General features: G+C 42.0%; 1 protein-coding gene across 1 annotated transcript in view; it reads right to left on the bottom strand.

Moving 5' to 3' along the window:
• Nucleotides 1–455: 455 nt before the first annotated feature.
• Nucleotides 456–18,687, bottom strand: part of Wif1 (WNT inhibitory factor 1) — a 69,178-nt gene continuing 50,946 nt past the window's right edge. The window contains exons 5-10 of the mRNA XM_031349889.1: nucleotides 16,812–16,907; nucleotides 15,395–15,490; nucleotides 10,356–10,451; nucleotides 4,555–4,650; nucleotides 3,913–4,008; nucleotides 456–1,327 (exon numbers count right to left, since the gene is read on the bottom strand). Coding sequence (XP_031205749.1) covers nucleotides 1,206–1,327; nucleotides 3,913–4,008; nucleotides 4,555–4,650; nucleotides 10,356–10,451; nucleotides 15,395–15,490; nucleotides 16,812–16,907 — 602 coding nt within the window. The 3' untranslated portion in view covers nucleotides 456–1,205. The remainder of the gene's footprint in view (nucleotides 1,328–3,912; nucleotides 4,009–4,554; nucleotides 4,651–10,355; nucleotides 10,452–15,394; nucleotides 15,491–16,811; nucleotides 16,908–18,687) is intronic.

Below are 18,687 nucleotides of genomic sequence, written 5' to 3'. Positions count from 1 at the left end.
TTTTTGACCTTCTGCCTTTTGCTATGACACAAGGCTCTATCAGACCGTAGACTCATGCATTTCCCTTCCCCCTAAACCACAACTGGTCTCTGCTGTTCCATGACATTAATGAAACAGAAGTGGAGACGAGCTTAGTCCAGCCCTAGTCAGAGCAGATGTCTTGAAAGAAATGGCAAGCTGAGATGTGACCTAACTGGGAGTCTGATAGATAGTGACAGCAGTGTCCTGTAGCAGGGCTGGGGGCCAGGAAGAAAGCTGGTGTGGAGAGGGTGTGGAGGAGGATGAAGGAGAGGGTGTGAAGGAGACGGAGTCAGAAGACTGGACCTTCTCTCCTCTGTGACAGTACCAAGTTCCACCAATCAGCAGCCATCTCCTCTGTGACAGGACCAAGCAACACCAATCAGCAGCCATCTTTATTGCCACCAGCTAGCGGTCATGCCAAGACCCCCACAACACTCAGAAAGTGAAAGCATGACCTTTATTTCATACATACAAACAGTAGAAAATGTTTACTATGTAAGAGATGTGTCTTGTTTACAATATATTATATTGCTTCCATCCAATGCAAAGGCTTCATACATTATATTCCTTATCTCATCGTGTTTACAATATATTATGTTGTTTAAATGCCACTCACACAGTGTAATTTTTTTTTAACTTTGTTCCCCCCACACACACTTAAAACTGAACTGTCTAGAGTAACAGCAAGGGCGAAATAGATTGTAAGAATTCAAGACAGGGGGCAATTGAAATATTAATTAGACAAACATCCAAATATTTGACAATAAAATTCAAAATACTGTAGCTTTAACACTGTCATCTGCTTTATTCGAAACCTTGTGATTTATGTATCTTTGCCCAGTTTAACCTCTCTAATGCTCCCCATCCTAAGACCACAAATGCCTTGTGATTTTGTAAGTATCTGTCAACCACACACTGAAAAGACAGATTTTTAACCTGATGAACTGACATAATATAAGATCTGTCCCAAAAGGACTGAAGGAAGGAAATCTATACCATCATGCTAGACACGCTTAGAAAACCTAAAAGGAAGAGTAAATATCAGCCCAGTGATTTATAACGAAGCTAATAAAATTCAGGCTGGCGTTCTAAAGTGTAATGAACATCATTTAAACATCCAACACATGAAAGGTTAACAAAGGCTGTGAACCCGGTGTAACTTGAACCGTTTCAGATGGCGGAGTTCACCAGATGTAATTGGATTCAGGTGGATCCCTCCGCTCCTCTGCCTTTTTAAGTGAAGGCGTGTGCCGCTCCAGCCCGGCGCCTGCTGGCCTCGGGGCATGCATGAGGTTGGCTCCATACCCTGCAAAATTATTCACAGCTTAAAAGAAATGAAACTACAAAAACCAGGTTCTTGAGATTTTTTCATTAACCATTCAAATAAAGCTATTTTCCTTTTTAACCCTGAGTGAGACTGTAGTGACCACACAGAGCTACCTGAATAACAGGTTCAAGGTTCAAGGTCTGCTCAAAACCTGTGGTTACTGACTCCATTAGATCTGCTTTTGCCTTGGGTCTGCCATTCACTACATATTTTTATATATTTTGGCTGTGTAGAAAATCTCTCTCTCTCTCTTTCTCTCTCTCTCTGTCTCTCTCTCTCTCTGTCTCTCTCTCTCTCTCCCAGCCTGGGTTGACCTTTGAATTCCCAACATGAGCTATGCTTCTAGGCCCAGCACAAGATGGCTGAACAGAACAGCTGGTCCCATGCTGAGGTCTCCAAGGTCCTACTGAGAATTTGTCCACTGATTCTTTTCACTGCCTTAGCAAACCAGCCTCACTTAGGTGAACACAATTCAATGCTGCAGCTTCCATTGTTCATATAGATCCCAGGACCAAGTTTATCACACTCATATAACACACAAATTCTACTGGAATCAGGACCTCTGCCCGGCATGGTTGAGAAGAGCTATGATTTGAACTGATGCCCATCAGCAGGATTTGTGAGTTTTGCTCAAAGTGGTCTTCTTACCCATCTCCAGCTCTATTTATGAAACTTTTATCTATCTATCTATCTATCTATCTATCTATCTATCTATCTATCTATCTATCTATCTGTTTATGAAGCCTCCTTCCTTTCCATTTGGGAACTTCTGGCAGTGCTGGGGGCAGCCCCTCATTCTTTTGCTTTCCTAAAATGGATCCAAGACAGCAATTACATCTTTAAAAAAAATCTTGTCTCCGTCTTCCTGTGCTTCAGAGTCAATCAAACCCAACATTGCATGTGTTCCTTGTGGTTTTCAAATGCAAGCATGCTGTCAAACAGCTATTGAGAACAGAGACCCATTGCTGAGTGTGCTTCTTTGAATTGTCAGTTCGTCGGCTACTGGCTCACAGAAGGGTCAAAGCATGAGCCAACAATGCACTGAAGTCAAGCTGCTCCCATGCTGCTTGGCTTGCCACCCATGGAGCCGAACCTCCCTGCTGGGGTGGGAGAACCTAAGCAGAGTTGGTCGGTCTCCAAGACCCTCCTCTTCTTTATGACGCCTGGGTGCCTAGGACCTCCCAGCGTGCCACCCCACTGGGAATCTGCTCTTTACTAGAACTCTGTGACTCAGACATTCCCTGTCACCTCCCCTAGTCAAAATAAACCTCATTCTTTCAGCTCTATTCTCTTAGTTAATGTACAAAACAGCTGGGTGGCCACCCCAGAATAGGTTTGCAATTGAACAAGTACCAGGAGGATATCTTCTTGTGTGCACTACTCTGACAGAGGTACCCTTGATGGCAGATGGACCAGTATGGTCTACAGTGAAGTGCAGCCTGTTGGGCTTGTCGTTGTGGAGACAGGAAGGCTCCTAACTTGCTTTCATTATGGATGGGTGACAGTACCTCTGTGCCCAACTCGCTGGCCAAGCTTTCTGAGCTGTGTTGCACTATCCTCTGAAAACTGTTCTAGAAAAATATTTGAGGTGTAAGTGATTTATTCAAATACAGATCTTTTTTTATTTTGGAGGTACCACAAGACTGGGATAATCTGTACCTGAAGTGTTCCTTTAACAACACCTCCTTTTTGTCAAAGCAAGGTAGACAGTGGACATGTGCACAGGAGGGCCTGTCATTCTGTATAGCTGTCAATCATTCCCACTCTGCACCCTGGACTGTGTTCCCCACAAGGCAGGGTCTTTTTCTCTTCCTTGCTCATGTGGTCCCAGTGCCTGCATTGGGCACAGAGGGGGACACCCATTGATGCTGAATGGTTCAATTTATCAAGCTTCCTTTCATGTATAAAATAGTCCCATGGTCTACCTACATCGTCAATTTATGGGATGGTCCTCTGAAAAACACAATTACGTTAGAATATTTTCCCAGGAAGGGCTTCTATGGGCCTGTTCTTCTCTTCAAAGCAACTCATCTAAAGATTATATCCAGTGCCACTGAAAGGTCTCAGAACTATGAGTTATGTATTACATATAAGTTGATAAAGCTTGAAACCAAAGGTCAGTAGATATTGGTGTTCACTGAAAATCTTAAGGATAGACTGTAAATAATGCCAGACCAGGACACTTATCTAGCAAGGGTCATGGCTTAGGTTGAATCCCCAGCACCATGGTAGAAAGAAAGGAAGGAAGGAAGGAAGGAAGAAAGAAAGAAAAAGGAAGGAAGGAAGGAAGAAAGAGAAGAAAGCCAATTTTAGCTAATCGGTTTCCTCCCTCAGCACACCGAATTACTGAAGTAGCCTGTATTATTAATTTAACCTAGAGAATATGTGTGAAGATGTTTTTACAGAACTGGTGGCACGTTACAGGCTTTCTTCTATTCTGAAGCTAGGTTGGCTTTGAAGTTGACAGAAGAGATGAGCAGAGGCCTGGGGGAGAGTGAGTATCACTAACAGTGGGTGGAGTAGCAGGGCTGAGTTACAGCTTATCTGAGAGCTCCGCTACTCACTCTTATTGCAGTGCCTCCCGTGCCAGCCCTCTCGACACTGGCACTTGTTGGGTTCGTGGCAGGTTCCATGGGCACCGCAACCAGGCTCGCAGACAGCTAGAATCAGAGCAGAGCAAAACTATGTTTCCTTGACTTTTCTATGTCTTTCTTTTAAAAGAGCTACGTAGCTCCTTTTCCTCTAGACTGTGTTAGTTTTGGCTTCCCCCATTATTTTTCTTTTTCTGAAGTCACTTTCTGGCCAAAAGTCAGCTTCAAAGTCGGAAAAAAAAAAAGAAGAAAAAAAAAAAGCCTTAGGGAGGATCTTTATGCGTCTCATACACAAAGACTATCAGTGAGATTTTTGAAACCTCTGCATTCTGGGAGATTATTCCTTTCAAGAAAATCCCTAATAGATAACAAACAAACAAAAAACCAAACAAGACAAACAGTGAAAGAATTTGGCTGTGTGCATAAATATTTTATGTTCGGAGATTCCCACAATGCCTGTGGTCTAGTCTAAGTAAAAGAAGCATATACATCAATCAGGGCAGAGGGTCAACTCTGTTGCCCAGACACTGCACAGCAGGAATGGACACTATATAGATCCAGAGAGGACATTAACTCAGCTACTCTGCACCCACACTGCCGCTGTGTGGTACTTACGCTTAGAGCACAGGTCTCCTTGATAACCTTTCGGACACTTACACTTGCTTTTACCAATGCATTTACCTCCGTTTCGGCAGGGTTGGGGGCATTTGCCTGTAACAGAGAGAGATGTAGCTAAGTAGGAAAGGAGTGCAGGTTTTATTCAACAGTCATTGCATCCTTCAAAGGAATAACAAAGCTTTGAGAGGAGCAATGCTTTGAAATGTCAATCATTGGCATTTATTTTAGGTCTATGCTAGCTTTTCTATTATTTTTTGTTTTGGAGAAAAGCCAATTATCGACATGATTATATGTGTTATATTACAATATATGACTTATAACATATATCTTTTTCCACAACGAATGAACTTCCAAATGCACAAATAGAAAAATTGAAACTAATCTGGCTCATAAGTGCTTATAGTTTTATACAGTGTTCTACAACATAATATACGACTGACTTAACAACATGAAATTTTCTATAACTTCTGATTTTTCCATAGTACTCCTTCTGGAAGTGAGTCTGTCTATAACCATACCTGATGATAGCTTAGTCTAGCATCTCCCATTTTCATTTTTCTCTACAGTTTAGAACTTTCTATTTGAAGGATGACTGTTTAGAAGTACCCAATAGGGGGCTGTTAACTCAAAGCTGAAGCCACATCCTGCCAAGTGAGAGATGACGTGCTGGAAGACAGCCAGTGGCCACCAGGTTTCCGTCACCAGTTTAGGATTCTGCTCTTCTTCATTTCTTTGATTTTTTTTTTTTTAACTAATCAAATCTTTGCCATTAACAAACTCACCTTTATCTCATGAACTCTTTTCTTTATGGCCAAAGAAAGGTTGAGATGAAGCAAATTATAATATTATTTACTAATAAGCACTGTTTTTGACAAGAGAGTTGAGTTTTGTATGAAAAGTATTTTGCTACAAACACTTAAGTTTTTACTTTGTACTTAACCCCCAAAACTTTATTTGTTTATAAGTTGGACAAAGAACATTTAATCACAAAGAAAATATACACACAAAACATTGGGAGGTTATGGCCTTGAAAATCTGCACTAGACTAGACTTTAGCTTTTTTTCTCTAAAGTTCCCACCTCTCTTTGTTGAGACAGAGTCTCATGTAGCCCAGGCTGGCCTCCAGTTTACTGTGTAGCTGAGGATATTTTTAAAAAAGATTTATTTATTACTATATCTAAGTACACTGTAGCTGTCTTCAGACACTCCAGAAAAGGACATCAGATCTCATTACGGATGGTTGTGAGCCACCATGTGGTTGCTGGGATTTGAACTCAGGACCTTCAGAAGAGCAGTAAGTGCTCTTAACCACTGAGCCATCTCTCCAGCCCCTTGAACTCCTTTTTGACCCTCTTGTCTCCACCTTCCCAGGGCTGAGTCCTAAGAGTGTACCATTATAAACAGTTTTATTCAGCGCTGGGATCAAACAAGGGGATTTGTGTGTGTTAGACAAGTATTCTTGTCTGAACTAAGCTACAATCCCAGTCCCAAAGACGCCCTGTTTTATTGACCACTAAACATCCCAGAGTCCTGTTTTCTAAAGAACACTCTCAACTGCTTAATGATGATCCCAACTCTTAATCAAAATAAAAGGCTCTAACTTCAAATTTCCAAAGAACCATCTAAGCCCAGCACAGCCACAAAATTGGATCCTGACGCCAAATTCTCTCCAGTGTTGCAGGGTTGTTCACGCCACCTCCGTGGAGGATGATTGTTAGGTGGCAAAGACACATGGCCCTTCTGTGTGAGCACGTTGCTGACCTCTGTGCTGCATGGGGGGCTGGGGTTCTGGGTATGAGCTTGGCGGTCAGAAACAATGCACAATAACTGGTAAAGTCTTGTCCCTGAGTCTGTTGGAATGCTTGTGTTCTTAGTGAGAGGGAAACGAAGACTCTTCAGTTCTTCTCAGCTGGGAGGGAGGGAAGGAGGGAGGGAAGGAGGGAAGGAGGCAAAGAGGAAGGGAGGGAGGGAGGGAGGAAGGTCCCTCTTGGCTCTTACATGTCAGAAATGTGATTCCAGGGGACTGACAGGCGGTAGACAGTTCTGTAGAGTCAAACCTCCATCTGTTTCAGTATTCAGAATACCCAAAGTGTCTTAATATTGACTACTTCTGCCTAAAAGTCCTTTGCAACCACATTATATCAGTTGGTCATAGGGTGTACTGAAACCTGGAGGAGTCAACCTATTTGTAAAGATGAAGTGTTATCTAAGAACTAGAAGATGTCAGTGTTTAAACAGTGTTGTAGGATAACCCATGGAGGAGTCCTTGTGAGAACAATGCCAAACCATAAGGCACACACAGTGAAGGCATCAGATGTCCCCCACCCATGACACTGTGGAACAACTTCATGTTGTGACTCTATCACAGACAAAAGGATGAAAGAGATACAGGCTGTTCAAGGGCCAACAACCACCATTTATGTTTGAGTCTTACAAAAATAAGTGGTTTTTAATTATTTTCTTCAACAGTCCAAGTTATTTTCTACAGACAACCTTTATGACAAGGTTTCACTAAGTTATTTTTAAACTTATTTATAATATGACATGAATAATTTTTGTGACCTTTTTAGCTGGAGTTCTATGGAAGATTCTTAGGAAACCTATTAGCCTTACATAGCAAAATGTATGCGTAGCTGTATCCCAGACAGCTCTAAGGGTGCTCTGACTGACCCAGTGACGGTGTCTCACAAGGCAGTGTCAATGCAGCTTGAGAAGGCATCATTTCTGGTAGAAGTCAGGAGAAACAGAAATTGGACTGACAGACAGTAAAACACAGATATATGTCCTTCAGAAAGGATATCGAGTGTGGTGAGAGTGTGGGGAACTAGAGTTGCTGGTGGGCTGAAAAATGAGAAACAACCTCAGAAAATGTGTTCCCTTATGGCCCTGCAATTCTCCTTCAAGGCAAACTTGGGTCACTGAGATGGCTCATCAGGGAATGCACCAGCCACCAGGTAGGAAGACTCGAGTCCAGTCCCCAGGAGCCACGGGACAAAAGTAAAGGACTGATTCTCAAGAATTGTCCTCTGATCTGCACATATATGTATGGCATATCCGCCCCCCCCACACACAGACACAGATACACAGACACAAGATAAATACCCCAATATATACACACACAGATACACACACAGACACAGACACGCACACACAGATACACACACAGACACAGACACACACACACAGATACATACACACATGGATACACACACAGGCACAGATATATACACAGACACAGATACATACACAGACACACACACAGAGATACACACACAGACTTGCAGACACACACACACAAGATACATACACAGATACACACACACAGAGATACACACACAGACACAGACAGATACATACATAGGTACACATACACACACACATGTATACACACACACAAACTTAAAAAATGCAAACCAGTCTGCGTGGAGACTTGCTCACAAATATTCACAACTGTGTTGTTCAAATAATTCTGGCGTGGGAACAATTCAAGTGTTCCTCACCTGGTAAATGAATAAACAAAGTAAGTCTATTCACACAACCAGATGTTACTCAGCAGTGTAAAGGAGTGAGGGGCTGCCATACTCTGCCCCATGTGTGATCCTTGACAACAATGACCTTAAATGAAAACTGAGCACAAAACACTGTATCTCTCATGACTCTGTTTCTATGAGATGTTCAGAATAGGTAAAGCTAAAGAGAAAGAAGTAAACTGGTGGCTGACAGGCCCTGGGGTTACGAGGGGGTTTGAGAGACATTTCTAATAATCATAGGTATGAATGTTTGCTTGTTTGCTTGTTTGTTTTGGGAGTGGGGTGATAAAATGTTATGAAATCATCAGCTAGAAGAGACAGCATAACTTGTGGATATGCAGGAGAGTACACTTTTAAAATGCTGTCCTACAGTATGCTTATTACAGATTCACTAAAAAATAAGTAGACATAGTTCGATTTTGCATTTTGTCTGTATACTCCTAGAGAAACTTCAACTCCACACCTATTTCTGTTTTGGTTTTTTTCCTGGTAGTGTTTCTTTTAATTGAAACCGGAAGTTTTCTAAAGGGATTTGAATAAAACTTGTGGTTGGAGCTATGATGAGCTTTCAAAACCATGAAGTTTTATGATGAGTTTTCAAAACCCTGAATTTTCGGTCCAGTTCGAATTTAAAAAAAAAAAAAAAAAGGCCGGGCGGTGGTGGCGCACGCCTATAATCCCAGCACTTGGGAGGCAGAGGCAGGTGGATTTCTGAGTTCGAGGCTAGCCTGGTCTACAGAGTGAGTTCCAGGATAGCCAGGGCTACACAGAGAAACCCTGTCTCAAAAAACAAAACAAAACAAAAGACAGAGAAGAGAAGGGGGAGGAAGAAAGGGAGAGCTGGAGAAGGAAGCGAGAGAAGGAGACAGGAGGAAGGAAAGAGGAAGGGGGAGAGAGGGAGGGAGAGCGAGAAAGAGAGAGAGGGAGAGAGGGAGTGCTTTCACCTGAGGAAGGTTCATAAACACAAAGGCATAAAAGGGCACCCTTACATGAAATGACACTAGGAACAAAGACTCATAAACAAACTAAGTATGCAATGTTTGGGGCTGAGCATCGGGAGAAAATTGAGGGGAGTTAGCTCGAGATGTCTTTATCAGGAAAGAGTAATTAATAAGAGCAGAAACCACATCCTGACAATTAATTACATGTTCTATGGAAACTTCAGGGCTATTTCATTTGAACTCTATAAAAATGGTTACTTCATCTACTACTCATTAAAGTACAAAAACCCACAAATAAATTAGAGGTTGAAAGTTAAAATAGGAACTTAGCATTATTCAATTTTGAATCTACCTCAGCTTTGGAAACAATGGCTGTACCAAGCAAGCACAGCAGTACTTTAGAGGCTATACAGCTGGGCCAGAGCCCTCTTGACACACATGGAAAAAGTGGAGGCAGACCCCTCAGCAGGCACACCAGATGGCTCGATGGCTCCTGCCTCTACGAGCTTCTGTTGCTGTGTGTCTTCTGGGTCACAACAACACTTGGACTGAATTGGCTCATTTCTGAGTTTCAAAGAGAGATCTGAGTGCTTTGTAGAGCTCTAGAATGCGTGTGTGGTACAATCCCATTCTTTAGCTTTTGTATTGAAACATGACAGCCAGCCAGTATAGTATAGGCAGAGTGGGTATCAGTTTTAAGCTCACAGCTCAGCTATTTTTTATAAGAGAACTCGCATAACACGGTTGTAGATCACACAGGCATTTCCAGGACCCCCTAAGCTCCTTTTGGTCCCACAATGGGCAATTCCACTTTCCATTCTCAATCAGTTAGGTTGTACTCTTGAACTTGAAAACTCTGGACTCGTGGGTGTGTCCGCCTCCTTTTATGTAATATAACCCTAGGAGTCACTCACGGTGCTGTGTTACTGTTATTTTAATTGTTATGTACTGTTTTCTCCGCTGGGGAGAAGGTGGTCCATCCTTTTGTCTTAGGTGGGTCAGTAGGCTCACTGATTGGCAGGAGAAAATCCTCTGCGTTTGTGGGTAGGTAGACAAATCTCCTAGACTGTTTGTCTTGAGCCTCTGGGCTAACCTCTGTCATTCTTGGCCTAGCCTTCAGACAAAGTGGGTGGCAGTCGAATCTAGTAATAAGAAACCAATGGTTTAAAATCTCACAGGAGGTAGGTCTATGTAGGCTTCGGATTCATCAGTGGCAAAAGGAAGCAGGAGAAAGACAGTTTCAGGTTCCCCGCCCCCAAGCCCCGCCCAAAGCCCCGCCCAAAGCCCCCACACCCAAGCCAAAAAGAATGTTAAAGTTTGTACTTACTGAGTTCGCACTGCTCTCCCTCCAGTCCTGGAGGGCAAATACATTTTCCCGGGTAAAAGCAGGTCCCTCCATTAAAGCAGGTGGTTGAGCAGTTTGCTGTTAGAATGAACGACAGGGTGCTTTGTTAGGCAGGAAGTTAAGCCTAGCAAAACTTTCTCTTAAAGTGGGTGATACTTCTTTGGCGAGTGTCTAATACCTTCTCGTTTCATAATAAGCAACCCACTTTACAGTTTGAAAACAATCGACTCAAATCAGAATTGCAGTCAAATTACAAAGACTCTACCTCAGAATCTAAGCGAGAATAGGGTTATCAACACATTGTATTCATTCCTACGAAAAAGGTATAATAAATACAATTTATGCTCTAAAAAAAAAAATCTACAAATCCAAGAAAAATTTTTGAAAGCATCAAGTTGGAAGATAAAAGGAGGAAACTTCTCTGGGTTAGATAAAGGGAGAGAAGAGACAAAGGTGTCAGCTCCAACCAGGAGGAAGTGGCTCTCCAAGAGATGAATGGAGTTCATTTTAATGAATAGGATTTTAAAAAGAGACTGTCATGGTTCTTGGAGAAAGACTTGAGTAATTGCATCCAGAGAGACAGGCTGTGGAGCCTGTGAGGTCCCAAGGATTAGGAGGAGCTGAGGTGACTGAGGACAGGAGATGAAGCTGGAGGCAGTGAAAAGCCAACCCTGAGAGGTGAGCTCGCTGTCACTTAGCCCAAGCCCCTCCCTCTTGAACTTGACTGATCTTTGGCACTTAAAGTAGAAATGGGAAGAGGAGAGAGGAAATAATGAAAAGTAGGCAGCTCCATCCATCAGTAAAGAATGTTAAAAGGGAACTTGGGCTGGGTATAGAAGTGTGTGCCTGTAGTCCCAGAGTCCGAGTAGGTAGACGCAGGGAGAGGTCAGTCTCATTTTTGGATACATGGTGAGTTTGAGGCCAACCTGGAGTATGTGGCTATGTGGGGCCCTGCCTCAAAGGGGGAAAAAAAGCCCAGAACTAAAAGTTAGAGTTTAGCTTTTTCAGTCTCAGTTATGTGTCCTAGTTTGGTTCTTGTGTCATGTAAACAGATGGATAAAGGCTTCCAGTGTGAAAGTCAGAAAGATTAAAAAGTGTGTGCTTTGTGGAGGAGAAGTTCAATTAAAACATCGTCCTAGAACATCAAGCTTCTGAACCGACAAATAGCATTCAAATGGCAAGCACCTCTCCGCTGAAGGAGAAGGTGTGTTTAGCATGTTGATATAGAAATGAGCAGAGGCAGATAGATCTGGGCTGGGATTGAGAGTTTAGGAATGGCAGGACTCTGGGCTGGCTCCTTGCCACTTAGACAGTGTTCTTAGGGCTATCAGTTGTTCTTATGAGTGAGTCCTGTCTACAATCTATGCTCTAAAAAAAAAAAAAAAAAAAAATCATCCGTATGTCTCCCTAGAATAGGAGTGAGTGAGAGGACATTAGGATCAATGTTCTCTTGGTCCACACCCCACTCACCCTGATGCAAAGGACAGTGGGCTGGATAGCACACTTGAAACAGAACGTGCTAACTGGCTATATAACTTGACTGCCCACCCCCCTTCTTCTTGGGTTAACACACAGCTATGTAGCCTTTGCTGGTCCTTCTTTAACTCTAATTCTTCTGCCTTAGTCACCAGAATGAGGAATCACAGGCAACAGTAGTACCACACCTGTCTTGACAGTTTTTTGTCAATTGACACAAGCTAGAGTCATCTGAAAGGAGGGAACCTCAGTTGAGAAACTGTCTCTGTAAGATCCACCTGTAAGACATTTCACAATTTGTGATTAATGAGGGAGGACTCAGCCCACTGGGGGTGGTGTCAGCCATGGATTCCATAAGAAAGCAAGCTGAGCAAGCCATGATAAGCAAGCCAGTCAGCAGCATCCCTCTGTGGCCTCTGCCATCAGCTCCTGCCTCCAGCTTTCTTCCCTATCCTGACTTCCTCCAATGATGAACAGTAATGCAGAAGTGTAAGCCAAAAAAAAAGTTCTTTCCTCCCCAATTTGCTTTTGGTCCTGGTGTTTTATCCCAGCAATAGTAACCCCAGCCAGGACACCACTCAAATAAACTCTTATTCTTAGTACTTTTAAACCGACTTCTGTTATCCTGACAAAAGTTTTCAACATTTCTGTTCTATGGTTTTGTGAGCTTCGAACTTGGTCACCAGAGCATAGTGTGGAGATGAGGTGGAATCACTCAGAAGTGGGATTTAATGGAATGTGCTTAGGTCACAGGGACCGTAAGCCTCAATAATTCTTATAGGGCCATACAGCCCTTGAAGATCTCTGGATTTGCCTTGCCCTGTAATCTCTCCTTGCCAATATTCCCACCGTGAAGCCAGCTACCATGTTGTGATGTAGCCTGAGACCCTCACTGGAGCCAAAAAGATGGTAGCGTGCTATTGAAACTCCACATCTGTGAGCTTAATTGGCCTCATTTCTCTGCAAAACCCCCAGTCTCTGGTGTTTTCTTATCCCAACAGAATGTGGACTAATACACACTTTTACCAAGAGCCAGAGACACTAACTTTCACTGTGGCTGAGGGTAGATTGGCCAACACTTAACTAGTTATTTCCTAAAGTTTGTGGTTGATGTCCCCAAGGCCAAAGGACATGATTCTTCAATGTTGTTTCAAAATACAGTGCTAAAGTCTACCTTCGTGCTAATTAAACCACATTTCAGCAGTTCCTTATTATTGTGGATAATAGAAGAGTCCTCTGTTGAGCTAGTAAAATTAATATGTTTTATGCTTGCAGGGCCCTAGTAAAACCAAGTAGGGTTTCAACAGATTTTCCAACTAAGTTTTTTTTTAAAAAATCAGTAGGGTACAACATGTAGTAAAATCTTTTATCTGAAAGACAAAATATTATGAAATGTACTGGAATGCAAATGTATATTTTTTCCTTCGTGTGTGTGTGTGTGTGTGTGTGTGTGCATAATATATACATGTATATGTGTATGTATGTGTATATATATTTGTGTGTATACATGTATATGTGTATGTGTATATATACATGTGTGTATGTGTATTTCTATGTATATGTATATATATGTGTATGTAAATATACATACATATATATATATACACATACATATATACATATGTACAGTCCCAGACACTTGGGACACAGGCTTTCTTGAGTCCAGGAGTTCTCTGTGGTATCACACTATGCCTGTCAGCTGTCTGTACTAAGTTCAACGGCAATATCCCTCTTGGAAGCAGGGAATGACCAGGCTGCATAAAGAGCAATAAAGCAGCCCAGGCTGGATAAAAGACCTCAGGAGGCCTTTCATTTTATACGCCCTGGCAATAATGAGCACAGCAGAATAGACAGGTGCCAGTAATCATTTCATTGATCATGGGTGTGTGTGGAGTTCCCTCTTCAAATCTGAGAAGCTTTGCTTGGTGTTTACCAGCTCTGCTATAGGGCTGAGTGTTAATCCATTCCGAGAGATGCCCAGGTTGAGATAGCAGAGGTACCAAATGCTGAATGTGAACAGATGAAGATGTATCCTGGGTCATTTTGCTGACTTGCTGTTAAAAGCTACCATTGTCTTAGTCTTTAGGAATCCATATTTAAACTATTTTTAATCTAATACTGTGGTTTGAACAATAAAAATTATCCAAGTGTTTTCAGTTATTACCCCAGTTGGAGGATCGAAGACAGGAGGCAAATAGCCTAATTCCAAATTTTAGGAAGGAAAAACTCATGACCCAATTTGTCTGATCAAGTCTCGGGTTGCTTGGGAGGAGGTGGGACCTGATTCAATAGAGTGTCAGGCAGCGAGGTTCAGAGGAGGGAATGGATTTGGGTCAAGTGATTAAAGTGATATAAACCTCGGTGTGCTTCTTTGAGAGTGAGAGAGTCCAATGCTTCGCACATGGCAGAGGTTGTCAAGAACCCCACCAGACACGTGCAGTCCTCTAAAACATACCAAGAACTCTTTGCTTTAATTCCCCCCGCTTTTTAAAAAACAGTACACACACACATACAAAAGCTAAACAAACACAGGAAATGCAGTACTGCTCTTTGCTGAATGAGTGAGCACTAGAGATGCTGCTTAAAAACAGCATTTGTCAGTCTGTTTACAAGCATACTCTATTAATAAGTCAATAGTAACCAGGCAGTGGTGCCTTTAATCCCCACACTTGGGAGGCAGAGGTAGGCAAATTTCTGAGTTCGAGGCCAGCCTGGGCTATACAGAGAAACCCTGTCTCGAAAAACAAAACAAAACAAAAAAAGTCAGTACTATGGATATTAGGATACCTTCATTAAATCCATATATTTTATAGGATACTTAAAAATGTTTTCCCACTGAAAAGTTGTGGGTTGGCTTAGTGGACAGGTAGCTTTTCAGGGCCAAGTATGAATCCACTCCCTGTGAGTGAAGTCTGACATACCATTACTATGTTTAGGAGGAAGCACCCAACCTCTTGTAAACAGAGATTGAGTGAGGCCCTATACAAGGTCGTAGGCACTGAGACTTTAAGTCAATGCTACTTTAACATAAAATATCTAGGAAAGGAATCGTATCGTATGTCAACAACATTCATAGCAAATTTTAACTGTTCTGCGATTTTTGTTTTACAGCTAATGAGAGGCTTCTCTTTGTCTCCATATTTTTACCTTGTCTGAGGACCACAGATGTTGTCTTGGTCATTGGCCTGTATCCCTGAACTGGAGCATTCTGGGAGTAAATTAAAGCTCTGCATGGTCAAGCAACATCCAAATTAGGGTTTCAGTTATTTCCGAAGTCACCTTCTCCCCACAGGACATACTGTGTTTACAAAGTGATGACATTATTGATGCATATTTGGAGGCTGGAGATGTTGTTCAATGGTTAAGACTGACTGTTCTTCTAGAGGATGGGGTTCGATTCCAACCAACAACATTGAGGCTCATAACCAGGTCCTGGGGATCTTATGGCCTCTTAGGGTCTCTACATGCTTGTGTGTAAGCACACATACATATTCACACATAAATCTCAAAAAAGTTTAACAACAACAACAACAACAAAAAATTACCTTTGTCACAGTTGACACCATAGAATCCAGGGGGGCAGATGCAGAAGCCAGGAGTGACACACAGACCGCCATTCATACATCGAGGTATGCAGAGGGCTTATGGGAAGAAAGGATTCTGATTTAGGCCAAACAGGATTCTGGCGCAGGATCAATTTGCAATGTCAAAAATTACACAACTTGGGCTGGAGAGATGGCTCAGCCGTTAAGAGCACTGACTGACTTTCTAAAGGTCTTGAGTTCAAATCCCAGCAACCACATGGTGGCTCACAATCATCTCTAATGAGATCTGATGCCCTCTTCTGGTGTGTCTGAAAACAGCTACAGTGTACTTACATATAACAATAAATAAATCTTAAAAAAAAAAAAATTCCACAACTTAAGACCGTGGAAGACTCTAAAGTGTTTACTCTCTATATACAATTTTTCTATATTAAAATTGTTTCGTGACATTAACCTGGCTGTTTCTCAACTTCTCAGCCAATTTCTTAGACAAGAATTTTGAATTTGTTCTACTTTGAATGCTTGACTAAATCTTTCTTAGAATCAACTTGATTATGATGTGATTTCTTAACTGTAAATATTTTATGCCCTGTTCCTTGATCTCCAAACTCTAAGAATACATGCAAATAAGAATAAGAAAATATTCACATTTCCTAAAGGTAAATATATTTTTCGTTTACTCTGGTCAGATAAGTTCTTGTCATTTAAAGGTATCATGACGAATGCTTTCTCTATTACCTCTTTAAATATAATGTTCTCAGAAACAGTAACCTCTGAAATGAATGTACTACCCAAATTATTTTCAGGCCTTCTTTCAGCTTATGCTAAGGTATAACTTATACTTAGGTATGGATTTAATTGGGAATTGAGCTGTTTTTAATTGGAAGGATTTCCAATCAGTTGTGATGTTAGCTCCTCAAAACTTTTGTAAGATTATCACAAAGTAACCTCAAAACTTTCATTAGAGTACCACAAAGTACACTGTAAATAAATATAGGTCAGCTGGAGGCTTGACCACAAAGAGCAGAGGCTGGAGCTCAAAGCTCTCTGGCCACATATTTCATTAACAGAAACCAACCCAGAGAACAATTTTCCAACAGGTCTTCTGTGGCTATTTAAAGTTTCACTGATCCTTAAAATATTACCAAATAATAATAATTTCAAGAGATGTGCTTCGTGGTGGCACATGCCTTTAATCCCAGCACTTAGGAGGCAGAGCCAGGCGGATTTCTGAGTTCAAGGCCAGCTGGGGCTACACAGAGAAACCCTGTCTTGAAAAACAAAACAAAACAAAACAAAACAAAAACAAAAACAAAAACAAAAGAAGAGAGAGAGATGTGCTTCATAGAACAGAGTGTCACATGGGGTGTCTGTGGCATCCACATTCATCAGGAAGCAAGCCAAATCCCTTCCTTACCTTTCTCACAGTGAGGCCCATAGAACCCATCTGGACACTCGCAGACCCGCCTTTCGTTACAAAAGCCTCCATTTCGACACCCTCCGGGGCACTCCGCTGCACCAGAAAGAAACAGGCATAAAGCATGTCCTTTGAGGTCAGGCCAGGATGAGATGTTGGTGGTCATTTGTATTTCAGTACACCAAATGTAACTGATCAAATACCCACAGTCCTTAACCTTCCCTCCAACACCCTGGTCTGCACTCAATATCTTTCCTGCAATCTTATTTCCAACAGTAGGGGCCACACACAAGGAGAGTAAAGCAATTTTTACTCTACCTTCCTTCTGCATACCTCCTAAAGTATAGGGTACTGACTGCTTCTGCGTGCCAACTCAACACAAGCTAGAGTCATCAGAGAGGACGGAGCCTTGGTTGAGGAAATACCTCCATGAGATCCAGCTGTAAGGCATTTTCACAATTAGTGATCAGTGGGGATAAGCCCAGCCCATTGTGGGTGGGAGCCATCCCTGGGCTGGAGGTCCTGAGTTCTGTAAGAAAGCAGGCTGAGCAAGCCATGATGTTCAAACCAGTAAGCAGCATCCATTCATGGCCTCTACATCAGCTCCTGCCTCGAGGTTCCTGCTCTGTTTGAGTTCCTGTCCTGACTTCTTTCAATGATGAACAGTGCTGGGGATGTGTTAGGTGAATAATATACTCTTTCCTCCCCAACTTGCTTTTTGGTCATGGTATTTCATCTCAGCAATGGAAACCCTAACTAAGACAAATATTAACTCTTTAAATTCACACCAGGAGTGAGGGGCGTTGCTTTCAATATTCACGGCAAGAGAGCAGACGGCTTTTTTGGTATACGTTTAGAGCATTGACTGGCTCCATAGCTTAAATGTAATGCTGGAAGGGTAAAGGAGCTATGTCCTGTGCTTAGTGGGCACCCAGGGCAAAGCAATGAGGTGTGAAGGCCCTGCCTGGAAGGACTGCTGTGTGATCATGACTTTGTATCTTCTGTGGCTGTGAACTGTACCAAGCCTTCGGCAGGGGCATGGGTAAGTGTGGCTTTCAACAGGGCAGGAATGTTGGTGGTGGCTGACACTTTCAATGGGGAACTAGAAGAAGAAACTGGGAAGTCTGTGCCTGTAGGTGAGATATACCTAGGGACTCCTAAATGTTCTGTTAGAAAAGGGGAACAAAGAGCCCATGCTTTGACAGTACATCGGAATCCGTAAGGTTCCTGTGTGGTGTCAAAGCCGGAGAAAATCTTAGTACTTGTTAATGGACAATGTGTTTACTACCTGTGATGGTTTGTATATACTTAGCACAGGAAGTGGCACTATTAGGAGGTGTGGTCTTGTTGGAGTGGGTGTGGCCTTGTTGGAGTGGGTGTGGCCTTGTTGGAGTGGGTGTGGCCTTGTTGGAATAGGAGCGTCACTGGGCTTGGGCTTTAAGACCCTCATCCTAGTTGCCTGGAAGCCAGTCTTCTAGCTGCCTTCAGAACAAGATGTAGAACTCTCAGCTCCTCCTGCACAGTGCCTGCCTGGATGCTGCCATGCTTCCCATTAATCATAATGGATTGAACCTCTCAACCTGTAAGCCAGCCCCAATTAAATGTTGTCCTTGGTCATGGTGTCTGTTCACAGCAGTAAAATCCTAACTAAGATACTACCCCTCTGCTACAAAGTATATATATATATATATATATATATGTATATATATATATATATATACATGTATACATGTATATATATACGTATATATATAAAAAAGTATATATATACAAAGTATATATATACAAAGTATATATATGTATATATACGTATATATATAAAAAAGTATATATATACAAAGTATATATATACAAAGTATATACATATGTATATATA

The sequence above is a fragment of the Mastomys coucha genome, unplaced genomic scaffold, assembly GCF_008632895.1.
Source record: "Mastomys coucha isolate ucsf_1 unplaced genomic scaffold, UCSF_Mcou_1 pScaffold4, whole genome shotgun sequence".
Classification (NCBI taxonomy): domain Eukaryota; kingdom Metazoa; phylum Chordata; class Mammalia; order Rodentia; family Muridae; genus Mastomys; species Mastomys coucha.
The sequence above is the reverse complement of the archived record's forward strand: the minus strand, read 5'-3'. Positions and strand labels throughout refer to the sequence as shown.